At 41.3% G+C, this 27,400-nt stretch overlaps 1 protein-coding gene across 2 annotated transcripts; it reads left to right on the top strand.

Annotated features, from left to right (window-relative positions):
• The first annotated feature begins 619 nt into the window (after positions 1–619).
• GHITM (growth hormone inducible transmembrane protein) lies at positions 620–14,956 on the top strand. 2 transcript variants are annotated; one of them, XM_079136365.1, is made up of 9 exons: positions 620–764; positions 2,606–2,769; positions 4,356–4,455; positions 5,819–5,930; positions 6,369–6,510; positions 9,278–9,386; positions 10,592–10,780; positions 11,197–11,368; positions 13,560–14,956. In XM_079136365.1, the coding sequence occupies exons 2-9, from the start codon at positions 2,641–2,643 to the stop codon at positions 13,642–13,644; spliced, it is 1,038 nt and encodes a 345-aa protein (XP_078992491.1). In that variant the 5' UTR covers positions 620–764; positions 2,606–2,640; the 3' UTR covers positions 13,645–14,956. The 2 variants fall into 2 exon arrangements, with proteins under 2 accessions (XP_078992491.1, XP_078992492.1); XM_079136366.1 differs by lacking the exon at positions 620–764 and adding an exon at positions 797–1,001.
• The last annotated feature ends 12,444 nt before the right edge of the window (positions 14,957–27,400 follow it).

Genomic DNA, 27,400 nt, shown 5'->3' with positions numbered 1-27,400 from the left:
AGCGAGAGTGAATAATAAAACGGAAAGGGGTGCTTCCTAGAAACCAAGAAATGGCTTTTACATAACGAATTACTCTCAATGGAAGCATCTTAATGGTCCTCGGGAAAACTCTGGAAAGAGGAAAGTCCTTTGTATATGCTCTATTATTCAGGTATAGACTGGGCTTGAAAAAGTGCCATAGCAAGGTCGCAAAGCAATTTAAAAGAAAAAAAAAACACTAGACTCAACCATCTAATCCTTGACGTCGGACCCAAGAAACGGGTTGGCTCAGGTCAGAAATTACAACATTTGGCCTAATTATTTATCTCACAATAAAGGCACAAAAGGCGGCATAAGACACAATGAAGGAATCATTTTCGACTGTAACACTACTCTCAGTTTTTAAACTTTATACCTGCTGTGGGTAAAAAGGTTGAAACAAACAAGAAAGCACCCCTACCCACAGCAAATATGGCCGAGGGGGCTTCCCAGCCTGCATCCAAAATGGATGCTGACTGTGACGTTTCCAACCACAATCCTCCACTGGTCCCGCCCCACCAACCGGAACCCCGGCTCCCCGTTATGCCCGCCCTTCCTTCAGAGGTCTGCTCATTATTGGCTGTTTGTACTATTTACCTCTTCTCCGGATGTGGCGTCACTCAGCGAGCCTCAGAGACTGCGCGCGCACAGGCAGTAAGGAGCGGGTGGAGGGCAGAGGAGGTGGGGTGTACACGTTTCGCAGGCCCGGAAGGGGAACTGCGTGGTGGAGGTGACCGGGAACTGAGGTAATTCTCCTTCGACCTGACTTGAGACCCTCTCCATACTTCTCAGAGCCGGCCTTGCGGGGCGTCTGGGCGGTACCAGGGAGGGCTGGAGGCGGCGGCTCCATCGGCTGTCACGGCTGGGTTGCGGGTCAGGGTCGCCGTCCTGTGGGTGACCCCCGTGGAGCGAGCGGCAGCCCTGGGGTCCTGGACCAGCGGACAAGGATTGGCCTCGCCGACGGCTGCTGCTTGGGCAACAAGGTGCTGAGTCATCCATCCGCCGAGCCTCACTGCCTCGGCCCTGGCAGATAAAGGGGCGCCCGACAAGGGGCGGGGTGTCGCAGAGTGCGCTGACTTCGGGAGGTCGGAGGGGTTAGCATCCGAATCTAGTGGGCAGGATGGAAGACCTGGCGCCGGAGCTCGTCAGTGCTTTCGGGAGTGTAAAGCCTTATGTAAGGGGCGGTAGTATTTTATACAGTATTAGCTAAGGTATTTGTTTAAGAGGTCCAATACCTGCGCACGGTCACTTTTAACTTGTGGCAGAAGCGGGATTCCCACTCTGGGTTGTTACAGGACACGGAAGCCATTCTGGTCTGGACCTCTGCCCCCGTCCGTGGGCTGAGGAAGATAAGGGTTGAGATGATGTAATGACTTGCAAGTACCCGAAGGTCTTGGTATTTTCCCCAAGGACAGATGTCCAGTGTTGTACACCCTTCATAGTTCCAGTGGCTGCGCTGGAAGGACATTCGTCTATTTTAAAGCAAGAGTTATTAGCGTTAGGGGTGCTGGTTAAAATGCACTACTAGTTCATTTCTAAAACTAGAATCTCTAGGAGCAATGTAGGACCCAGGAGTCTACATTGCAAGATGCATCGCTGGCATCTTTGACAGTTTCAAAGCGCATAGTCCCAGGTCAGCACTGTGTCTGAACACTGTTTGGGCCAAGTTTTCTTATGTTAAAGATGGAGAAAATGAGACACAGAAGGATGGTCACTTGCCTCAGATTCACTACAAATCATTGGTAGAGATGGGTTGGTAGCTCAAGTTGACTTAAACGTCATTGCATTCTTACCTGTCTGTCCACAATCACCTTAGCATTGCAGTAAGACATTTACTTGACTTCTTATTGACCACTTATCTGGTATAATCTGTCCCAGAGCTAATAGAATCAAATTTTTAGCACGCTTTTCTTTGAATTCATCACTTAGAGTTTAACATGAGGAAAACCTGGTTGGTGGCCAAGTTTACTTTTAAAGATTAATTGCCCTTATGTAGTTGTAGAAAGGCATAAGTAATAGGTTAACTTAATTTGACTATCTATCATTTATCTTGAAGGGAAGTAATATTTGAGTATTTAGCTGAAATTTATGTTTGATTTGATGTCCTTTAGACTTACAGTACAAAATGACCTTAAAAAAAGTTAAAATTCATCTCTTTGTTGGATAACATTTTTCCTGTGCTCAAAAGTTATGCAAATTCTTCTTTTAAATTTTCTCACTGTATGCTTATATAAATCTTAAAGTTGAAACTACATGTTTTTAAAGCTGTCACAGACTTAATCATGTTAAAATAATAACGTCCCTTCCGAGTTACACATAACTTCTCAGAGTCATAAATCCTATTACTTGTCAAACTGGGCTTTAAACCTAATTTGGTGGCTCCATTCCAAACTGGATTCTGTGGGATGAATTTCTTGAATTAGAAGAGACAGGCAGAGGCTTCATTATTGAAAATTAAAGAGGTTGCTGTATTCCATTTTTTTCCCTACTGAAAGATAATTTGTTCCTTCTAGTCTCTTTCTCTTCCATATCCTCCTCCCCTTAATTAATGGATTTTGGTTTTTGGTGTTTTTGCCTTTATAACTAGTGATTAGATCTGCTTGGTAAACCTGGTGTGTCACCATGCTGGCTGCAAGGTTTGTGTGTCTCCGGACACTACCTTCCAAGGTTTTCCACCCAGCCTTCACCAAGGCCTCCCCTGTTGTGAAGAGTTCCATCACGAAGAATCAATGGCTCTTAACACCCAGCAGGGTAAAGATAATTTGAATGTTTTCCTATTGTCTGTGTATCTCTCTCTCTCTCTCTCTCTCTCTCTCTCTCTCTCTCTCTCTCTCTCTCTCTCTCCCCCTCTCTCTCTCCCTCTCTCCCTCTCTCCCTCTCTCCCTCTCTCCCTCTCTCCCTCTCTCCCTCCCTCCCTCTCCCTCTCCCTCTCCCTCTCCTCTCCTCTCCTCTCTCCTCTCTCCTCTCTCTCCTCTCTCTCCTCTCTCTCCTCTTTGTGGGACCCTGAGATTGGTTTGGGTCTGTTCATTTGGGGAGTTGTTTTGTTGTTCCTTTTAGGGATTTACAGGTAATCAGGTAATGATTTATTAAAAATAATTAACAGTAACAGCCAGCAGGTGGTGCATACCTGTCAGCTCCTCGGGAGGCTGAGGCAGGAGGATCATAAATCTAAGGCCATCCTGAACAACTTGGCAAGGCCCTGTTTCAAAATGAAAAAGAACTGGGGATGGGGATGTATCTCAATGGTAGAGTGCTTGCCTAACATGGACATGGCCCTGGGTTTGATCTCCACCACACACACCAAAAAAGGGATATAATTCAGTAGTCGCGTGCCCCTGGGTTCATTCCCCATTATCAAACAAAAAACCAGTAATGCCAATATTCATATTGGTTTCCCCATCAATTTTTTTATTCTGTTTTGTTTTCTTATCATGTATGAAAAAAGAGCTATTATAGCTTTCCTTTACTTACACCTCTTGGGATTTCTCACTCAGAAAATTGAGAGTAAATAGTAAGGGATCAAGAGTTACATAGTGGATGCAACAAGGAAATTGTGAGTGGAGCTATAGGCAAATGCTTATGAACCCAGAGATATTGCCAGGAAGCCAACAGCTTCTTAATAAGTTGGTAAAGATAACTATTTTAGCTCTTATTCAGAGAGTGATGAAATCTCTCAGGTTAGAGAAGAGCCCATTTCCTTTTACAGCAGATTTCTCCTCTAGCATTCAAGTGAGTAGGAGTGTAAGTTTGTTTTTGGTTTTTTTTTGTTTTTTTTCTTGTGGTGCTGGGGATCGAACCCAGGGCCTGAGCTATCTCCCCAGCCCAGAGTGTAAGTTTTAAAGTATGAGGTACTTAAGAAGAATACACAGTATCTAAAAAGTCAACTTTTCCCTCTTAAATTAACCATTCCAGCATTGAAAAAGAGCCAGAACAGAAGCAGTAATCATGGCATCCCTTGGCTTCATGTTCAGGAGAAAGACTTTTCTTTAACCTATTTCCCAGATGACAGAATGTAACTAATGTTTTTTCTGTATTTTTAAAACTACTACTAGATTCTCATCTTGAGAGTTAACATTTGTAATAATTCTAGGTATATAAATAAAATATATAATTTATGAAAGGAAATTATTCTGAAACTCAAACCAAGAAGTATTTAATGAATTAGTGAATCACTATGAAGAGCAAGCACAGTTTGGCATACATTTAATTTGGTTGACTATTATTGACATTATAGAAAGTATCAAATTTCTTCAGAGTTTTCTAGTATAGGGAGATCCTCTATTTTATTATTAAACATACTGTTTTGTGTGGATAATATATCTTCATTTATATATTAGGAGTATGCCACCAGGACAAGAATTGGGATCCGCCGTGGGAAGACTGGCCAAGAACTCAAAGAGGCTGCAATGGAACCATCAGTGGAAAAAATATTTAAAAGTAGGTGGCAATCTTTAGTTTTTAGTTTTTAACCTGAACTATATGATGTTTTAAGAAGTTTATGGATAGCCTTCTAAAAATGTATACAAACTTGTGTATATATGCATTTTCTGGAAAGAAGGGATTTCTGTTCTCAGAGATTTAATGATCCAAAAAACATTAGTACTTTGCATTGGGTTCAGTGGTTCCTGGTTACATTTATTTCTTCCAGTAAAAATTTTTACTTTCACCGTTTTTAGAAAAAAAATAATATGCCATGATTTTAAAGGTATAGTCTGTTAAGGAGGTTCATTTAACATCATATAGAATCTTCATTTGAGCATAAATGTTTATCTATGTCTAAGACAAGAATGTGGCACCAAACATACATGTTAGGAAAAACCTAGCTATCTAAGGAAGGATCATCAAACTGCCCACTTAGGACCTTTTAGAAATGCATTATCTTAATGAAGTCACTCCAGTTCACAGTTTGCATTTCAGCTTTGCAAATTCCATACCTAGATTGTTAATATTCCCAAAGCTAATCAAAGACGACCACTCTTCCTTAACATTCTTATAAAATAGCAGTATATTACAATGGGAAAAAGCCCTAGTTGGTATCCTCAGGGTATTTGTTTCTGATTAGTAGGTTAATCCTAGAGAACAAACCATAATTACATAGCAATAGCATAGTAACATTCTTAGTGAAAAAATTTATATTGAAGGGCAAGATGCTCTTTATGAGATAGAGTTGATAAGTTAATTGTTGGTACTGTAAGCAAGAGCATTCTCTCCCTTGACTGCTGCATAAACACTGATTTCTTCTTTGGTCTCTTCTTTCTAGATGCCATGTTAAACCTTCATCATTGTTAATACCACTTTAGACATAGTATGGATGATTATTTATTGATATTTTCCTTTCATCTTTTAGTGTCTAAAAACTTCATGAGAACACACCCACTCAAACTCCTTTCAATAAAGTGTTTCAGAGTCATCTCCACACCTATAGACATACTGCCCCACCTCACCAAAATGTTGTTAGAATAAGACTGAAGGCCAGTAAAATCTGCCCCCACTATGTTGGCCTCAATCTTGCAATTCCCCTGCCTCAACCTCTCAAGTAGGTAGGATTACAGGTGTGAGCCATAGCACCTGGCTGGGCCTTTCCTTTTGTAGTAATTATTCACCTTTGTTTTAGGAGTGTTCTTCACTATGGTCTCCTGTCCTTGAGAACATTGTCTGTCCACATGAAATTATAGCAGTGATGAAGAAGTCCAGTATATGATTTGATCCCCTAATAAATGTTGAGAAGGCTTTACCTCCAGCACTTTAATTTAGTTGAGATGTGACAGTATTAACCTGTATTTCTTCCTGTATTCTTCAGTTGATCAGGTGGGAAGGTGGTTCGTTGCTGGAGGAGCTGCTGTTGGTCTTGGAGCATTGTGCTACTATGGCTTGGGAATGTCTAATGAGATTGGAGCTATTGAAAAGGCTGTGTAAGTAAATTGTTCCTGAATGATTCCAAACTTTCCTTAAATGTTCCAATTCTCATTCTTTAATCTTTAACCTTTAATCACTAGTGGAATGTTTCGTATCCAATCTTTATCTGTGTATATACACGAAAAAAAAAATTGAGTTACTTTTTGCTTCTTTGGCCTGTATTTATTCAAACCCAAGTAAACATCTTTTACCAAGGCCATATGTATTTTAGCAAAGAGAAAATATGTTGCTTTTTATGTGTGCCAAGAGCTTATGTTTCGTGTCACTTAATCTTTATAGAACTTCAAGTTTTTTGTAATTAGTTCCATGATAAATGAAGTGAATACAATTTAGAATACTTAAATAATTTATCTTATGGTCACCTAACCAGTGAGTGATTGAACCAGAATTCGTAGCCCTGATTCCATAAACTAACCATGTCATGTTTCTTACAGAATTTGGCCTCAGTATGTGAAGGATAGAATTCATTCTACCTATATGTATTTAGCAGGAAGTATTGGTTTAACTACTTTGTCTGCTTTGGCAGTATCTAGAACACCTGCACTTATGAACTTCATGATGAGAGGCTCTTGGGTGGTAAGTCAACTTGCTTTCATTTTTCTTGTGTGTGTAAACATCAAAAGATTAGATGAACTATACTGGAGTATTAAATGGAAGAATATAATATTAGGCAAGTGTTACTTCAGATGTTTATACGACTTACTAGTACAGCTGACACAAATAAGGAAATGCATTCTTAGCTGCTATTCTTTATTGAATGTAAAGCATTCTGTGCTATTAAGAGTAGAATAGTGCTTAGTATTCCTAAGCTTCTTGTCCTAATATAAGATTTTATATTCATTGAATATTTCTTGAACACTTGGATTTTTATAGATACCAAAATACGGTTTCAGATGCAGTTCCTGTATCACACTATTTAGTATAAGCTGAACTGGAGTCCATGGTATGGGATGTGCAGTAAGATGTAGAAAGCACAAAAATTAATAGAAAGACTGTTTCTGTCTTGTACTCTTAGAGTAGCTCTGTGAAGGAGACATTTCATCAGGGCTATTGAACAGCTAACATGTTTTATTTTTAGAAGAAGGTAAGGGTAGTCCACCTTCACCAAACAGCTTGAACAAAGAAGAGATCGGAAAATCTAATTTGAAAAGATGCTTACAATCCCAGTAAGAGTAAAGTTTCACATGTTTGAGGTGTGAGTTAGACAAGGTTAGAAAGAGTACACTTGATTTCTAAGCTAAGGCGATTACCTAAGCCATTGAAGGCCATTAAAGAAACTGAAAAAGCAAAAATATGGTTTGTAATTTGAATGTTAACAGTTGAGGTGGAAGAGACATGAAACAGGTGTACCAGCTGTGCCTTTGAAATGTAGGATAACAACCTAAACTACATCGGTGAATGACACTGAGTGAAGAGATGGGAGAGATGATGTAGTACTTAACCAGTTCCCTCCATAGGGAACCCAAATCCATCTAACTTTCAGATGTGAGGGTTCCACTGTATTCTGCTTTTTAAGAAGAGAACTGTTCACAGTTGCGTAGCCATTTGAACACTTATATAGTCCAGGATCATGCTTTTCAAATGTGCATCATGAATCTCTCAGCCTGGAGATTCATGAATGCACAGTGAGCATGTGAATTCTCACCAGCAATATCAGTTTGAATCAAAGGTACGTAATTTAAAACAATACTTTCGTAATAAAATAAACACAAAAGATATAAATATACATAAAATTTTAGGCCTTGAAATAAGACTTAAAGAAGTTTTGAGCTTGAATTATACCCTCAACCCTCTGGTCAAAAGCTTATTCTCCTCTGCTGTTAAGAATAATTAAGTGAAATAGTTGAGAAAGCCAAACACAGTTTCTACAGAAATGAAGATGTATCATTTGGGAGATGAGATGGAGTGAGTTTGCCCCAAGTGCTTTGAAATAGAGAAGCATCTGGCACTGCTTCTGGGCAGTCAAAATGCCTAATAGAAAAAACTAAACTCAAGATGAAAAGCTCAGTGAGCCATATAGCAATGAAGTATGTGTAGGCACAGTGGACACAACTGAGACATGAAACTCGTGGCCTGTTTGCAGCCCTACCAGTCATTATAGAAATGTAGAGTATGGAAAGGTAAATGGCAAAAATGAGACTGAATCATGAAGGACCTCTGAAGAAAATAAATGTAATTGTAGTAAATATCCTGAAAATATTATGCTTAGAGGAGGCATGAAGTAGTTTTTAGTAATTGTCTCTCCATTGGAAAATTAAATAAAATATGCTTTTCTTTTTTAATTAAGGGTTTTTTGGTCCTGTGCAAAAAACAACTGTTTACCTGTACTTTATATCATAGGCTGAAAATTCTGATGCCCATGTATTTGCCAGACAATACAGATGAATAAGGAGGCTTGCTATGGCACATGGGATTATGGGCATCTAAAAACATTCAGATTTTAGGAATAGTTGACCAAACAAAGCATATCTACTGCCTGATTCTATCCAAAGACTGCATGTTTACAATCTCTACCTTAAGTTACTTGAAAATCGACTATCACTATTGTTTCTATCATACACATTTCTTCTGGTCATAACACAAGGAATTTTTATATGTTAAACCATGGAAATCACCTAAGATAGTCAAAGAAAAGAAATGACGACCAAGTCAGCCATAAACCTGCAAGTACAGAAATGTGAAGTCTTCTCATTGTTTTCCACATGCTATGACATTCACCTTCAACTTTTCAGATCCATTTGAAAATGATTTCAAGGAAATGTGATATGTATAGATAGATACATACATAGGTAAATAGACACAATATGTATGTCGCATAGTAAATATATATTTATATATAAATATAGACATAATATGTATATTGCACATGCTATTTGTGTTGTACCAGAATATATACTTTAATCAAAATGATTTTTTTAATTTTTTGTAGATGGACACAATATCTTTATTTTATTTATTTAATGTTATGTGGTACTGAGGATCAAACCCAATACCTCACACATGCTAGGCAAGTGCTCTACCACTGAGCTACAACCCCAGCCCTATTCTGTGAGTTTTGAAAGAATTCTGTTAATTGTTAAAATGCGTTGGTGCTAGCCTAAGCTCCACTCAGGTACTTGAAGCTGTCTGCAAAACCTCATGTATAGCAGGAGGGGGCACTCTTACTACCTTAGCCAAAACTGAAATAAACCATTGCCTTAATGTGCTAGATGATATAGAATACCATTTATCCTTCATAAAAACTGGTTTATTAGAAATGCCTAATTATGTTTGAAACTTAGGAGTCTCTACTTTGTTTTTATTTAAAGATCAGTTTTTGGGGGGGTTTTTTCCATGTTTTTAGACAATTGGTGCGACCTTTGCAGCCATGATTGGAGCTGGAATGCTGGTACACTCCATATCATATGAGCAAAGCCCAGGCCCAAAGCATCTTGCTTGGTTACTACATTCTGGTATGTTCTATTTTAAATTGTTACTGAACAACCTCGAAAACTACCTTTTTTAGGTGGCTCTTCACAGATGTAAATGGCTCATACATGAGTTAGTGAAACCTCATGTGAAGAAAACAAAATTTTCTGTAGTCATTACTGGTTAAATTATTGCTAAACCTTTGCTTTGAAAGGTTGGTTGTGATGCTGACCTTAAAACACACCAATGTTAAACATGTCTCCTGTAGCAGCCTGTAGTATGTGTATAGATTTACCTTTGTGTATCTTATCCAATATCAAAAGGATTTCAAATCTGATACATATCTCCTAGAGACTTGCTTTTTGGTGTTTTTAGAAATAGGGAAGAAATGAAAGTATAGAAAGTTGCTAAAAATTTTGCTGCCAGTTGCAAAACTGATGGTAATCCTAAGAGAAACGTCATAGGTAGAAATTTTTATCCATTGTCTTTCCTAGAACAAAAGGTATTTTTAAATTAGCCATCATCATGAAATAACAGTGTGCCTTATTACTTGATCTAAAAGTGGTACTGTGACCCAAGGGACACACTAGTGTTGAAGATTCAGCATAAAGATAGCACTGTGTATAGCACTGTGCTTGTTCTGTGTGAGGTAAACTACATTTAACAAAAGGGTAACTTCTACTCAGCACTTGACTAATGCCTTATCTAGGACCTATTCTTTCTATTAAGGAGTTGCTTTTACCTTTGTTCTTTAAATTAATAATGCTTTCCACTGTAATTTTTATGAAGATGTTTATAAATATCTGACACCTAAAATAACTTTTATAAGCTCTGACAGCATTCCCTAGTACACAAGTAACACTATTATCCTGTAAGTTCTGTTTTTTCCACTATCATACACTCTTACTCTCATTTTTTCACTTTGTGTTATTTGTTTTAAGCCTTTTTACTTCAATCTTGAATCTATAAATCTGTAAAAATTGATGGTGGGTTTAGATCCAAATAGTGAGCTACTTGGAATTTTATAAAGTTGCTAAAAATTTAGGTTAATGTTTATAAGTTGTGACTGACTAGGAATAATGTTAATATGGTAATAGAATTTGGATAGCCACAGGTTTGGGTTGTGGAATTTGGAAGATAGTAGTATCTAAAAGAAAGGTACAATATTTTAAGATAGCACATTCAATATGGCATTTGTTCTTTTGTTGTTATTTAGTAAATATTTAACAAGTACTTGCTCTTCCTACAGGTGTGATGGGTACAGTAGTAGCTCCTCTGACGATATTAGGGGGGCCTCTTCTTATCAGAGCTGCATGGTACACAGCCGGCATTGTGGGAGGCCTCTCTACTGTGGCCATGTGTGCACCCAGTGAGAAGTTTCTGAACATGGGAGCACCCCTGGGAGTGGGCCTGGGTCTCGTCTTTGTTTCCTCACTGGGTAAGCTGCTGTGTTTTGACACTTAGTACTTGGTTCATATGTCCTAAAATATGAAACACTCAAATATTATAATTAAGTCATAAGTTATTAAAGTTGTAGCCATGCTAATTTGGTTTTCATTGATGTTGAAAAAAACATATTGATTTTATGAAATAAAATCTAAAATGGTTTAAAGAACATGAAAATTGCTTTGATACAGGAGCCTTCCTTTGATGTGGGCAGGTGACCCATTGAAGAAATGAATACCATGGATTTTGAACAAATATAAATAACATTAGAGAGAACACATACTCACATGTCTTATTACTTACACACTATACCAAGGAGTTTTTTTTAAGTAATTAAATTATTAGTCCAATTATAGGAAATTCCTTTTTTTAACAAATCTTAATTTTTCTTTTCAATTTCAATTGCAGGATCTATGTTTCTTCCACCTACCACTGTGGCTGGAGCCACTCTGTACTCAGTGGCCATGTATGGTGGATTAGTCCTTTTCAGCATGTTCCTTCTGTATGATACTCAAAAAGTAATCAAGCGTGCAGAAGTAATACCAGCATATGGAGTTCAAAAATATGATCCCATCAATTCGTAAGTAATCTTTACCATTGTTACTGTTATGTGTTAGTATTAGTATAGTCTTATTTTGTTTATGACTGCATTAGTTCCTCAGGGCAATACCATAACAAAATATCACAAGCCGATGACTTCAAGCAACAGAAATTTCAGCTCGGGAGGCTGAGACAGGAGGATCACAAGTTCAAAACTGGCCTCTGCAACAGCAAGGCACTGAGCAACTCAATGAGACTCTGTCTATAAATAAAATACAGAATAGGGCTGCAGATGTGACTCAATGGTTGAGTGCCCCTGAATTCATCCCCAGTACCCAAAAAAAAAAATTTATTCTCTTACATTTCCAGAAGCCACAAGTATGAAATTAAGGTGTCATCAGGGTTGGTATTGTTCAAGGCCTCTGAGGGATAATCTGTTCCATGCCTCTCTTAGCTTCTTGTTACCACTGACAGCCCTAGGCATTTCTTGACTTGTAGATTCATCATTCCTATTGCTGATCTGGGCTGGCATTCTCTCTAAATGTCTCATTGTCTCTTAAAAGACAACAGTCATATTGAAGTAGAGACCCACCCTAGTCCAGTATGATCTCATCCTAACTTATATCTTTTTTTTTTTAATTCATTGTTATTGTAAACAAATGGGATACATCTTGTTTCTCTGTTTGTACATGAAGTAGAGGCATACCATTTGGGTAATCATACATTTACCTAGGGTAATAGTTTTTGATTCATTCTGTTATTTTTTTTCTCCCCCCCACCCCTCTAATCCCTCTATAGAGTCCCTCCTTCCTCCATTCCTGCCCCCTTCCCATCCCCTATATGTGTCATCATCCGCTTATCAGTGAGATCATTCCTCCTTTGGTTTTTTGAGATTGGCTTATCTCACTTAGCATGATATTCTCCAACTGTATCCATTTGCCTGCAAATGCCATAATTTTATTATTCTTTATGACTGAGTAATACTCCATGGTATGTGTGTGTATATATATATATATATATATATACACACACCACAGTTGTCTTTATCCATTCCTGAATTGAGGGGCATCTGGGTTGCCAATTCACTATCTGGCTATAGTGAATTGAGCAGCTATGAACATTGATGTGGCTGTGTCTCTGTAGTGTGCTGATTTTAAGTCCTTTGGGTATAGGCCGAGGAGTGGGATAGCTGGGTCAAATGGTGGTTCCATTCCAAGTTTTCTAAGGAATCTTCACACTGCTTTCCAGAGTGGCTGCACTAATTTGCAGCCCCACCAGCAATGTATGAGTGTACCTTTTCTAACTTACATCTTGATTACATCTGCAAAACCCATGTTTCCCCAAAAGGTCATGTTCACAGGACCAGGATTGAACTTCAACATATCTTTTGGTGAAACACAATTCAGCCAACACCAATGACTTTGTCAAATTTTACCAATTTATTTCTGTTGCAGTTTTTCTCTTAATAAACTGCATGTATCCAAAAAACTGATCATTTTGCAACAAAGTGTAATGTTTAGATATTCATCCAATTTAGAGTATTTTACCTATTTTTGTTAATTAGCCTTAGAGTGCAATAATGTGCTCTTCATCAGTTTTTTGGGTAGTATATATTTGGCAGACTTTAGAACTAAAAAAAAAAGTTAAGTGTTAGTCACGTAGTGTTTTTTTTCCCCCTTTGGATTCTACTAAACTCCAGGTTATTTTATTTTAAAAAATGTCTAGACTTTCATGATATCTGTCACAGTTTTAAAGTAATTTTTTTGTATCTAAAAACAAAACTTAATGTAATGGTTTAAAAATTGTTGCTGTAAAGCTTACAGATTTGTGGCAGTTTTCATTAGGGGGTTAGAGTGGGTATGTTATATTTTAAAATGCCAGACTTGTGTCTAGCAAGTTTTTAAAATAAAGGTGTTTTTTGGTTTTGTCTTGATTATTTCATTGTCTGTCACCCAGGCTCTTTTGCAAGTAAGCTATACTCACAGCAGATGGTCAGAGAATAGACTAATGCTGTTGAAAACTGCCTAAAACATTTTAAAAGATTAGTAAGTTAGTAGGAAACCCTGACTATTTCCTAACTTACGGCTTCTGAGGTTGACAGTTAAACATCTTATTTTTAACAAATTTCTATTTCATATAGCTAGAACAGATAATGAATATTACTTTTTCTTTTACATATTAAAAAAGTTTAGAATTGCATCATTCACAATAGGCATAATTTTCTTTTCTAGGATGCTGGGGATCTACATGGATACACTAAATATATTTATGCGAATTACAAGTATGCTAGCATCTGGAGGCAACAGAAAGAAATGAAGTAACAGCTTCTGGCTTCTCTACTGAATCAGATGTCTTGCCTGTTTATAACAGCAGATATTTGTCACATAGTTTGTACACGCAGCTTTCCATGATGTTTAGAAGTTAGGAACATATGTTGTCAACATGTTTAAAATGTTCCAGTAATGTGATGCTTCAGGTTTGCTTTTTCTTTTAGAGAATAAATTCAATAGTTCTCTTCCAAATGAGCACATACATTTCCAATTCTCATTTTTAAAAAACTTTAACAAAATGTGAAATCTAAGGTTTGTGTTATAAGAATTTAAGGTTTTAAGTTTATTGGGTTGAATTAGCAACCTCACGTTTGCCTGCATATTTGGGGGGATGCAGAATGTTGAAAATATGGGTTTTGGTATAGAGACCAGAGAAAAGTAAAAGATCACTTGCAGTCTTTTGTTGAATACTTATGTCTTAGCTATGTGATCATGAGGAGCCAGTAAGAGTCATCTTAAGTATTTGAAAACAGTTGCTATTTTCAGGAGTCTGTGAAACAAAGACAGAGGTGACTGAATCTGCTCTACTTCTCATGTCTCTACATTGTAGATGAATTGGTTGGCTTCTCATTGTTAGGGCAGCCCAAAGTATTATCATACAGAGAATTCCTGATAGAATTATGTGAATTTTACTATTGAATCTTTTCTTTCAAGATAAAATATTTATTTGAAAAAAATTCGTTGCTTTTTTTCAAGTACACAAAAGATGTGTTTATAATTGCTGAGGATTTGTTGCATACTTATTGTCTAATTAAATATATGCTTGCTTTTCTCATCTCTTCAAACTTGGAAGCCTTTTTCCAGAAAAGTCTGTTGCTTACACTGGAGATTATAAAAGCAGTTTTCTCATAAAACTGTTGGTTTCTTGCATTCCCTCTGAGACTAAGCACTTAATAAGCAAGCAACTCAGACCCTGTCTCTAAATAAAATACAAAATAGGGCTGGGGATGTGGCTTGGTAACTCAGTACCCCCCCAAAACCCCCCTCCTCCCCAAAAAAGGAGTGTTCATGAAATGTATGAATCAGAAGTGTAATAGGGAAAGTGCTCCATTAGTGTCCACTAGCAGAGTTTTCGTTCTGTTCTGCATAAACCATTATTTAGCTTTTTTGTGATTATAAGTTTTTTGATACAAAAGTTATTTTTGAAAGTATTTAATGAATGGGAAGAAATATGTATGATTATTGAGATGATTGCTGTTTTTGAGAAATATTTATTACAGTAATCCAGAAATAGCTATTTTAACCATCTCAAAGTATTTAGGTTGCTTATTTCCGAAATAATAAAGGTTTCAACCGGATGGTAATTGGTCTGCTTTTTCCAACTAAACCACATGAACACATTTTAATAGGAATTTGTTCAAGAAGGCAACTTAAGCTTTTGCCAGTAATATTTGTAACTAGACTGTCTCTGTTTGCTTTCGCAGCTCTTAACCCTTATTTCATAGGTGACTTTGGACAAGTCTTAACCTCTCTTGGTTTAGTTTTTCTCATCTGTTAAATGAAGGTAAAGCCTGCCTCAGGGTTAAGGTTAAGTGTGCACACACTTGGTTGCATTGTATAATTATTAGTTGCCAATGCTAGTTTGTTAGTTTGTTTCCCTAAGTAAAAAATTGTATATGCCAAATTTCCCTTTTCCCCTTCAATGTCAGTGTGATTTTAAAGTGAAATATCAAAGAACCTATTGTCTTTAGTCACATTTTAGAACCTAAGTTTACATTCTTATTTTTAAGTAATATCACACCAAAGTCCAAATGGTATAATTTCAACAATATCAGGCAGATATTGATGTAGAAAATTTTTTTTTTTAATTTGGCGGCTTAATATTTTATTACAGCACTTTTTCTGACTTTACCAAGACAGCGAAGACTATATGAAATAGAAAAGTGAGTGATATAAAATGTGATTACTTATATAATAGCTCTAAAATGATAACTCAAAAAAAAAGTCTGGTTTCTTGAATCCTGTTAACATGTAGAGTTCTTTTGTTATCCCTCATCATCTATAGGGAAGAATATAGAACTGAAAATTGATAGGCTTATGCCAAAAAAGAAAGGAAAATTAGCATTTTATATTTTCAGTCATGTCATTTGAAATGTTAAAGGATAATTGAGATACATGGTTTAAAAGTCAAACAAAATGCGAAAGCCCTTTTGGTTGCTTGAAGGGTCTCTAATGAGCATTCAGTGGGAAGACATGAGTGTGTAGCCTGTATAGCAGGGGAATCTAATGAACAAAAGGAACTGCCTTCTGAAGTGTAGCAACCCCGCATAAATAGCCACAGTCCTGGCCTTTGGATGAGTTTCCTGGCAGTAAGCACTATTGAAATGATGTAAAGATTCAGAGATTATCTTCACAAAAGTACAAACTAGACACACCCAATTACCTTTATATATGTTGACTAAGCCAATTTCAGCAGTACAGAATGACTCCCAAACAGGAATGTGAACAGAAGTGGAGAGAGATTGTGTTACTGGTTTAATGTGATCTGCTCACAAGGAGAGTAAGAAGTTTAGTGGGTTTATGCCAGTTAGTACTCTGAAGAAATTCTTAGCACCAGCTGTGGGGAAGAATGGATGGAAAGACATAGGTCTAAAAGACAGTGTCTGATGGGCAGTAGCCAGGTGGGAGGTACAGTTAGAAGGCAGTGCTAGAGACAGAAACACATGCTGGTAGGTGGGAAATTTCATGCCCTAATAGAACACTGGTCATTCTTAAGAGATCAACATCTATTAGGCAGTCACTTAAGTAATAGTAAATCATGCAAGCAACAAATGCTTCCATGAATCTCAAGGCAAAGTCATTCAGAAACTATAAAAAAAAGTTATCTGGAAAATTACAACAGGAGTCCAGAGGAAGGGACAAATGTGCCAAGATCCCTTGGGAACATTATGTGTTAAAACACAAACGCAAAAGGGAAGGGTTTGTGCTTTGGTGGGAAGGGGAATGTCTGGCCAGGCCTCATGTGCAACATCTTAGGGAGTGTCCTGACTACTTCACAGACAGCTTAACCCCTCAAGAAGGATTCTGGCCAAATTCTGTATGTGCTTGAAAATACCCTCCTGGACTCTGCTTATAGGTAAACTGGAATCAAGCGGTGTCACCCTCAGAAGTCAATTGCCTCATTTAAGTAGAACAGTCATTTCAAAAGATGGAGAAATATTTTTCACTGTGGTAAATTGTCAGGGGAAACTCCATCTTTGGTTAGAAAATGGGAGAGTTGTGTATCTTTCAGTATAGTTTAGCTACCCTTAAGTATATTTCATAAAAGGGAAAATACATATGAAGAGAAAGTCAAAAATCACTGAAACATTATCATAAACATCTCAGATTTGTTGGGCAAAGTGGTGTGCGCCTGTAATCCCACCAGTTCAGGAGGCTGAGGCAGGAGGAGCACGAGTTCAAAGCCAGCCTCGGCAAAAGCAAGGTGCTGAGCAATTCAGTGAGACCCTGACTCTAAGTAGAATACAAAATAGGGCTGGGGATGTGGCTCAGTGGTTGAGTATCCCTGAGTTCAATCCCAGGTACCCACTCCCCACCCCTAAAAAAAATCTCAGATTTGAGGAACTTCTAGTGGAAAGACCTGAGAAAGCAAAATGTTGCTCCACCTGTGACGCTGTACTCGGAGCCTTCAAGGTCCTAGCCTAGCTCCTCCAACTGAGTAGAAGTTTGCCCAGGACTGCACAATTCAAACTGCACTGCACACATCTTCCACGCCTGCCTGCTGCCCCCACACCTACTGTGGGGGTGAGAATAGGAAGCAAGGCAACACCTCTCTTCTGGGAACCCTGCTGCCAAATACTAAGACACTAGAACAGTGGCTGACAAAAAGGTTCCTTTCCAAACCTTGCTATTCTCCACCCCCCAGTGCTTGGCATCCAAGCTCGCCTGCACACCCTCCCTTCCTTTGGGCTATTGCACTTGCTGCTCCTGTCCTCTCGCCTTTCTCCATCAACACCCACATTTGGAATGGTATCAATCACCTAGACCTGATTTTTCAGTGTGTGTGTACGCACACGCGTGCACGCAAGAAAGTCATTCCCCATCAAAGAAGCATCAGATCTCCTTGAGTGCAAGTAGGAGGTTGAGTGTTTTCTAGAGACAGGTTGTCACTGTAAAAGGAAATGAGATCCAGCAATCCCATTTCTGGGTATATATTGTAAAAACTTGAAATCAGTGTGTCAAAGAGGTCTCTGCACATCTGTGTTCATTGCAGCATGAATCAATAAAGAAAAATCACACATACAATGGAATATTACTTTGCCTTGAAAAAATCCTATCCTTGCAGCAAGATGGATGACCCTAGAAGACAGGGTAAATGAAATAAACCAGTCACCAAATGACAAAAGTCCTAAGTTCTCTTATATGTGGAATCTAAAACAATCAAACTCAGAAACAGGGAGGATAATGGTGTTTATCAGGAACTGGGAAGAGGATAAATGAAGGCATGTTGGTTAGGTTGCAGTTAAGAAAAAATGATAAGGCAATGCTGGATTTGTTAATTAGTTTGATTCAATCATTCCATCACTGAACCTAATAATTACATACAATCATAATTTGTTGTAAAATAAAACCAATATGATTAGCATACTGTAAGAGAATTCTGCAGAAAATGGAAATCTTAAGTCAATGGTGACTAGGAAAACCAAAAAAGAAATCAAAATATTTTTAAATCTTGAAATGGTTTTGAATCTTGGATAGGCATTAAATAAAATTTCACTAGCACTTCAGCATGCTGAAGTCTTTTATCCTTAATTTATAATGCTCAATCATAATAAACAATTTGGGGTTGACAAAAAGGAAGGAAAAAGATCAGCACCCACCTTTCTAGAAGTTGACCATACAATGTTAAAAAATAAATAAATTTCCCTTCAGTCAACAATTTAGTATTATATTCTTATCAGCTAAAACATAGTAGCACTCTGGTTAGAGCCTAGGTCACGTGGCTATGAAGGAAGCCTGTTCTTCAAACAAGAGTAGGGGAGGCAGGGAGACGAAAATTGTATATAAGCCTGCTGAGTACCCCACACCACACCAAAAACATGGGGTGGTGTGAGGGAATGGGAACAAAAGTCCAAAAGCTCCAGAGAGAAAAGGTGAACGCTAAAGGGCTATTTCTATCACGGAGTCAGAGACTATGGCTTCACACGTGCTCCAACACCAACATGGAGTGGCCATGGAAAAATAGAAAAAGCAATGCCTTCTAGTCTCCCCACAAACCTGTGTGATATGGTGGAGATCATGATATTCCATCTGCAGGTGGTCCCCAAGATCAGGCAGAATAACCTCACAGCAAAGGCTGTAGGTGGACAGGCTAACCCAGGAGAAGGGAGCTGTGAGTAACAGTGGGAAGATTCAAAGCATCGGTGAGAGCCAAGGGCAGGGTTAAGGGACCAGACGCCTTAGCCACACGGCCTTGACCACACAAGCAGAATGCCCAGAGGCAGGCAAGACCCAGGAGGTTGGAGGTTAGGAGGAAGTTCACATTAACTGTAAAAAGTAGAGAACAGTCTCTTCTTTCAGGGGTGTGGAGCACAATATGGGGTGGAGTGACGCCTAACCATCAGTGCTGCGGGTTATTTCCTGGAACTCAAGGGAGAACCACAGCTTTGGAGTACACAGACCTGGTGGCACTTGAGAAATTCCCAAGACCTTTTTTGCAAAGTGAAAGGAAACTTCACTTTCCCTTAAGACAAAAGGTAAGTAAGTACCTGCCTCCCTACAACAGGAAATTCAATGAGGGGGCGAGCAAAAGAGAGTGTCCAGGACCTGGTCCCACCCTCCCTTATGAGCTGATCTGCAGTTTGCCAGGCAAATAAAGGAAGGAGAGCAAACTCTGATCCATTACAGGATCCATAAAACCCTTGGACAAAGAGCGTTCTACCGGAGCGTGCAGCGTGGGACACGAGGCAGAAAATGCTCCAACCGTAAAAGGTGGGAACACTTCAGGAAGCATCCTCACTGGTCTTAGAAATGGCAAATTTGACTTGAAATGTTTTCTTTTTTTTTCCCTTGTAAAATCTCTAGTGTCTTAAGTGCTTGTCTGGAGAATTCTTCCTCAGAAAGGCTGCCAGATTTTCAAAATCATCTTTGGAAATCATTGAAAGCGTCAAATTTGAATATTTTTTTTTTTGTACCCAAACTGCATGTGCCTAAAACTAGCAGGTGTTCCCGTTAAAATGTTCCTCATTTTCGCCTCTCTCAGCTCCACATGAGATTCTGAATATTCTAAAAAGCCAGAGGTGTTTCTTCCTTTTTTAAAGTAAGAAGTTGACAGCTATCTTTGAAATGTTAATAGCAGGTGAAAATCTGTGAACATCGATTGTCCCTGAGGAATGGGGTTGAGCATGGAATTTACACTTTTTACTTTGTGTTATTTAAATTAACGTGGGCCTGGATAGCTTCAGTAATTTTTTTGTGAGCATTTAGAAAGCAAAATTCTGACATTTCTTCTTCCCATTAAACATATGGTCCAAGAGAAACCTGCAAATCTGTGAATGGTATGCGTGAGTGTATAAGGACCAGAGCCCCTGAAGGTAATTGAGTCCTCCTTCATCCTTAGTGGACCATGCCTTTAGGGTTCTGTTCTGTAGGGAGAAAAAAAAGCTGTGATGTGAACCCAAAGTCCATTTCTCATTCCATAGCTATGTGGCTGCTGAACCATAAGGAAATCAGCCACTAAAAGATGGAGACGGTTGGCAAGTCACCGGAGAAGTCCGCTTTATTACAAGATGAGGCTAACATATATACTCTTGGGGCTTCCGGGTTAAGGGAGAAAGTGACGTGTGGGTTTCTGATTGGTCCGGCTTGCCGCTGGCGGGAAAATAGGTGGCGGGAAGCCGAGACTTATGGGAAGAAGAAGCCGCTCAGGGGCCATCTTTGGTGTGGATCGGACTGCATATGGAACCTTACATTCCCCCCTCTTTGGTTTATGGGAATTCGGGACGTTGATTTTCAATCTGGCTGCTTCCTGCTGATCAGGGGCGTCGTCAAGGGGCCCGGGGCAGGGGGGTTGGTTGTGAGGGGAGAACAAAGCGTTGGCTATTATATTGTATAATAAGCCATGTCAGATCAGAGTAATATATTACTTCGTCCCCCGTAAAGTCCATAAAACTCCCTTGAAGCCATCAGTCCTCAATTTGGTCTAGGAATTCATTGTAGTCATTAGTCGGGTGGAGGAGCCATGCATCAGTGTCCAAGGTCCGTAGAAAGGATATTAGCCTTGGAAGAAGTTGGGGGAAGTCCATCATAGCAGGACGTCACCAGGCGTTGTTCCCAGTAGGTAGCAGTTGATAGTTCCTGAGGAGAAGCTGGTTAAAGGCTTGGTTAGAAATTTTTTGTACTTGGTCTCTAACGAACCTTATGAGACAGGGGAGGAAGAAAATGATGCAAAGAACTCCAATAAGTGGACCTAATAGAGGGAGGCAACTACATAATTTTTCCCTGTGGTGGTCACTGCTCCCGGGGTTGAGGCCCCTTTGCAAGTTGCACAGGGTTGTCCATATAGGGTTTTAATGAGTTCCAGTTTGTTGACAGGTGGACCAAATCCAGCTAGGGTCAGGGAAAAGAAGGGGAAAAAAGCAGAAAGGTAGGAAGTTATCATTCCTCCTGAATGGGTGAGAGGCACGAGAGACGGAGTTTCAAAGGATTAGAGGGATCCACGGAACTGGTGTAGATGTTCGGCTTGCCCGTATTTATAGGGTCAGGATCCAGAGGAGTAGGGGGTGAGTCTCCTTGGTCAGCCGGGCAGGGTTTTAACCTGGAAATATGGATCCAAGGAGTGGTCTCGTTAGAAGGTAGGATGAGTTTAGCTGCGGTGGGGGTACTAAGGATTACTGGGTATGGTCCCAGCCATTTAGGAGATAAGGGTTCAGGTGTGGTTGGTGGAGTATAATAGGCAAGATCCCCTGGGTTCAAGGAGGGAGGAGGGGAGGTTGCAAGAGGACGGGGAAGTAACCAGTCTTGATGTTTCCAAAGTTCAGCTCTAAGGTGAGAAAGGAGAGGAAGACTGAGGGTATTTGGGATGTTTAGGGAGGTAGGAACGATTCCGGGGGGTACAGGAGATCTTCCATACATCACCTCAAAAGGGGACAAATTGGTAGGTTTCTTTGGAAGTAAGCGTACTTTAAAGAGTGCCAGAGGGAGGAGGCGAATCCAGTCTAAGTGGAGTTCTAGGGAAAGTTTGGTGAGAGTCTCCTTTATGGACCGATTTGTTCTTTCAACCTTACCTGAGGCCTGAGGACGATATGGGCAGTGTAGATGCCAGGGTAAGGCTAGAGATTGAGAGAGAGATTGGATTACTTGAGCTGTGAATTCCGGTCCGTTGTCCGATTGAAGAGAGGTAGGCATCCCAAAGCGTGGGATAATGGAGGTAAGGAGGTGATTGGCGACAGTGGAGGCCCTTTTGTTGGTAGTAGGAAATGCCTCAATCCAGCCACTAAAGGTATCTAGGAAAACTAGAAGCTACCGGTGTCGGCGAACAGGAGGCCTGTGTGTGAAATCAACTTGCCAGTCTGCCGCCGGAATGGAACCGCGGGCTTGATGTGAGGGATATGGGTAAGGAACTGTAGTGGTGTTAGGGTTGGTTCTTTGGCATATAACACAAGTTTGAGAAAGTTGTTTTAGCATTTCTCTATCTTGGGATGTGAGAGGAAAGAAGGATTGTAAGAAACGAGACAGGCTTTGAGGACTGGAGTGAAACAGGTCATGCAGCATTTGAAAGAGAAGTTTCTTGTCCGGGATTGGACTGGGAGAGGACAAGTGAAGAATGGGGGGGTGAGGTCTCAGATGACTCGCTAAATGCTGCGTTCTTGGCAGCAGTATCAGCTAATCGGTTTCCTTGTGTAGAAGGAGAGTTGTCCTTCTTATGGGCTTTACAGTGGATAATTCCGAGCCGCGTGGGTAGTTGGGACGCTTGTAATAGCTTGTGAATTAGGTCAGAATTGGTAATGGTGTTCCCATGAGTTGTCATAAATCCTCTCTCTTTCCATATTGCCGAATGGGAGAGGAGTGTGTGGAACACATATTTAGAGTCGGTGTATAAGTTTAGGGTTTTCCCTTCGGCCAGAATGCATGCTCGAGTTGCCGCGATAAGTTCAGCTTGCTGATTGGTGGTACCTGGAGGGAGAGGTTGGGCTTCTATAGTGGCTGTTAGGGAGACTATGGCATAACCAGCTTTGGGGGCTGTTGGACTTCTATATGAGGATCCATCCGTGAACCAATTGTGATCCGCATGGGGTAAGGGGCCCTCGACAATGGTAGAGGGAGAATGAGTTAAGAATTGTAATCTTTCTAGACAGTTGTGAAGTGGAGGCTCTGGGGTAGGGTGAACAGGAAGAAGAGTGGCTGGGTTGAGAGGAGAACAGGATTGAAAGGATATAGAAGGGTTTTCTAAAAAGGAAGTAATTAGGGCTAAAACTCGTGAGGGGGGTAAAGTATGCAGGGACTTGTAAGCTAGGAGATCCTTTAGATGGTGTGGAGAGCATATAGTTAAGGGGGCTCCAAAAGTAAGTTTAAAAGTTTACTGTGGGGTCAAGTTGTTTTGATAAATAGGCTACTGGGGCAAATGTGGGGCCCTGCATTTGTCCCAGTACCCCTAGGGCCTGTCCCTGATTTTCATGAACATAGAGAAGAAAGGACCTTGTTAAATCTGGTAAGTGTAATGCAGGGGCGGATAGGAGTTTGAGACGTAGGTTATTAAAAGGCGTTTTAGGAGAGGAGGGGAGTGGTTCATTTGGGTCTCCTTTAGAGAGATCGTAAAGGGGTTTGGCTAAAAGAGAAAAGTTAGGGATCCAAGCACGGAAATACCCTGCTAAGCCCAAAAAAGAGAGAATTTCAGCCTTGGTTTTAGGTACGGGCCAGGACGAAAGGGCTTGTTTCCTGTCAGTAATGGATTTATGTTGTGGTGTGAGTAAGAACCCTAGGTAAGTGACTTGGGAGGCTGAGATTTGAGCTTTAGAAGGTGTCACTTTGTATCCATGTTGGGCCAAAAAGTTAAGCAAGGCAGCCGTGTCCCGTTGAGAGATATCCCAAGAGGGGCTACAGAGAAGGAGATCATCAACATACTGCAAAAGTGTGGAAAGAGGACAAGTGGGGTAGAAATTTTTGAGGTCATGGGAGAGGGTCTGTCCAAATAGATGTGGGCTGTCCCTAAAACCCTGAGGAAGAACCGTCCAAGTGAGCTGTTCGGAGTGTCGTGTGTGGGGGTCAGTCCATGTGAAGGCAAAAAGGTCCTGTGAGGAAGGGTCTAGAGGTACGGAAAAGAAGGCATCCTTCAAGTCCAGAACTGAGAAGTGAGTGGAAGAAGCTGGGATGAGAGAGAGTAGAGCGTAGGGATTGGGAACAAGAGGGTGGATGGGTATGACAGCGGCATTTATGGAGCGGAGGTCCTGTACCAAACGGTAGGAACCATTGGGTTTTTTATACCCAGAATGGGGGTGTTATAGGGGGACTGAGTGGGACGTAGATATCCTTTGCGAAGAAGGTCAGAAATAATGGGAGAAAGTCCGAGAAGGGTAGAGGTGGTTAAGGGATACTGAGGCTGATGAATAAATTTGGTAGGGTCCCGTAATTGGATGGAGACTGGGGGGCACTGAGCTATGGAGGGATTGTCGGTCCCAAACTGAGGGGTTAACAGGGTGGGAGATACGTGGATGTGAGGAGGTAGGATCCTGCAATAGGGCCATAAAAAAGGAAGTAGAGGCATCGAAAAGTGGGAAGGAAATAGACGCCTTGAATTGGGAAAGAATGTCCCATCCCAACAAGGGGATTGGGCATTGAGGCATGACTAAAAAGGAGTGGATAAAATGTGAAGAGGAATTCTTAAGGCGACACAGAAGTGGGGGAGTTCTGAGTGGATATATGCGTTTCCCTCCTACCCCGACAATAGGAGTGGAACTAGGAGTGGTGGCACCATGGAACTCTGTCAAAAGTGAGAAGGTTGCTCCTGTATCTAATAAAAAGGTGACAGACCGGCCATCCACTACAAGGGTTACCCTAGGCTCGCGAGTGGTGATATTGAGGGTCGGGTGTGGCCCAGGGCTCCGTCAGTCCTCTTCAGCCAATCCCACTATCGGAGGACAAGAGGGGGGCATTCTAGCGATTGGCCCTTCACCCCTTCGGGAGAAGGGGCAATCGGAGCCCCAATGTCCTGTTTGTTTACATTTGGGACAGGGTTTATTGGGGGGCAGCGGCTGAGGACAGGAGCGTGACCAATGACCCTCTTTTCCACATTTAAAGCAAGCTCCAGGAGGGGCCCTTGTAGGGATCGGGAATTTCTGTGAATGGGGAACAGGATGAGGAGTCCCCCTGATCATTTGAGCAACCATTAGTAAATCAGTTTGCCTGGCCTTATGCCTTAGGCGTTCTTTTTCGTCATCTCGTCCATGGAAAACCTTAAAGGCCAGTGACAGAATCTCACTTTGAGGAGTTGCCGGTCCATGTTCCAATTTTTTTAATTTGGCCTTAATGTCGGGGTAGGACTGAGCTAGGAAACTGGTCATAAGGATATGACGGCCCTCATCTGTGTCCGGGTCCAGTGTGGTATATTGCCTGAGGGCCTGAGTAAGCCTCTCTAGAAACTCAGTGGGGGTTTCATCCTTTTTTTGGATAATTTCCTGGACCTTCTGAAAATTAACTACTTTGCGGGCTGCCTTCTTTAGGCCCACAACGAGACACGAGGCAAACCGATCTCGGGCTTGTATGCCTTGATTTGTATTGTAGTCCCATTGTGGATCGATTTCTGGGACCACTTCAGGCCCTAGAGGGAAAGTAGGGTCTGTGCGATGTGTTTCATTCGCATGAGTTTGAGCTGCATCCCAAACTCGTCGCCGTTCCTCGGTCAGGAGGGTGTTGGCGAGGAGCATAAATATATCTTTAAAAGTTAAGCTGTAGCCTGTAAAATCCATTGGAATTCCTTTATGTAAGTGGTAGGATCGGAGGAATAGGAGCCCAATTTGCGCTCCATCTGAGATAAATCAGCCAGGGAGAAGGGGACGTGGACACGGACAATACCTTCAGCTCCAGCTACCTCCCTTAATGGGGCCATAAAAGTGGGAGGGGCCGGAGGGGGTCCATGGGAGCACGTGAGCGGCGGGCTGAAGGAAATAGGCGGAGCGGTGGGTGTAGGAGCTATGGGCGCCGGAGCCAAGGGGGGGGGGGGGGGAAGGTGGCTCCGGGAGTATAGGGTTGAGAGGAGGGGCCCTATAAGGGGGAGGCTCATCGGCCGGGTCAAAAGAATCAAGAGAGGAGGATGGGGGAGGGGAGGACGACATAAGGGATCTCCTTCCACTTGTTCAGGCGCTGGCAATAGTTGAAAAGGTCCCTTAAAAGATTTGGATCTAAAGAGCCTTCAGGGGGCCATTTGTTCTGGTTATCTAGAGGGTAATGGGGCCAATCCTGAGTGCAGAAGGGAAAGAGGTCCTAAATTTTTGAGGAGACACTGGAGGGGCGTGTCTGCCACCGGGGAAGATGGGGAGGTCCCCATGGTTAGAGGGAAGAAGGGTGTAGGGAGCGGAAGACCTGGGGCGAGTAGGGAGCAGTCTGCGAGGTAAAGGGCGTCCCCAATGCCTCGAGAGAGACCCGGAGGGGGATCAATCTACAAGGTAAAGGGCGTCCCCAATGCCTTGAGAAGGATCCGGAGGTTCCGGAGACGGAACGGAAGGGAAAGCGCGATGGAGATCGTCACCTCAATCGCTATTCCCAAAGGGGTAAGGAACCCGGATGGCCACGAGGTTACCAGTACTGGATTTAGGCAGTTGGAGAGGAAAGGTGACTGGGGTTCCCCGGGGGTAGATTAAGCTCCTCACTCCTCATAAAGTGTCTTCTATTGGCCTCTTTTGTGTTCTGATGGAAGGGCACAGGGGTCCACTGTGACCATGAAGGTCATGGTGGGAGGTTGTCCCCCCTTAACTCAGCGTCGGGAGGCTACCGGACGGTCACAGCTAGTACTCCCGCGTATAGCTGAGGTAAGGTGTGCTCTTCCAGGGGGAAACTTACGAATTTTCGAAGCCGGTGTTGAGTGTCGAGAGCCAGCGCCGGAGCAAGAGGACGAGGGTGGCCTGCCAACAGAGGAACGGAGTGCCGTTGAAGGCTAACTCCGTCCCAGGTTTCGGCACCAATAAAAGATGGAGACGGTTGGCAAGTCACCGGAGAAGTCCGCTTTATTACAAGATGAGGCTTACATATATACTCTTGGGGCTTCCGGGTTAAGGGAGAAAGTGACGTGTGGGTTTCTGATTGGTCTGGCTTGCCCCTGGCGGGAAAATAGGTGGCGGGAAGCCGAGACTTATGGGAAGAAGAAGCCGCTCAGGGGCCATCTTTGGTGTGGATCGGACTGCATATGGAACCTTACAGCCACAGCCCAGGTTAGTTGAGTTTTTTTTGTTTTTGTTTTTTTTTGTTGTTGTTGTTTTTGCGGTGTTGGGGATTGAACCCAAGCACTACAAGGCAAGCACTCTACCAACTGAGCTATCTCCCCAGCTCCAGGATAGTTGATGTTAGGCTGGGAAAAAGAGGCACGCAATATGGTTCCTCTCTAGCTCCCAGAAACGCTCCACAGATACAGGTCTCATACAAGGAACCATTTATTTGCGCAGACGAATTCACATCTGCAAGGGGGAAGGGGAAAAAGCTAAGAGGGAAGATGGCATATGACTCCTCTCAGACATAGGAATTTCGTGGGCTGAGAGGAACCAATCGCGGAGGAGAATTCTTACAGACTGACTGATGGGCCAATGACATAGTGG

Source organism: Sciurus vulgaris (assembly GCF_902686455.1).
Source record: "Sciurus vulgaris genome assembly, chromosome: 4".
NCBI classification, from domain to species: Eukaryota; Metazoa; Chordata; class Mammalia; order Rodentia; family Sciuridae; genus Sciurus; species Sciurus vulgaris.
This window is presented reverse-complemented; position numbering and strand designations above follow the sequence as displayed.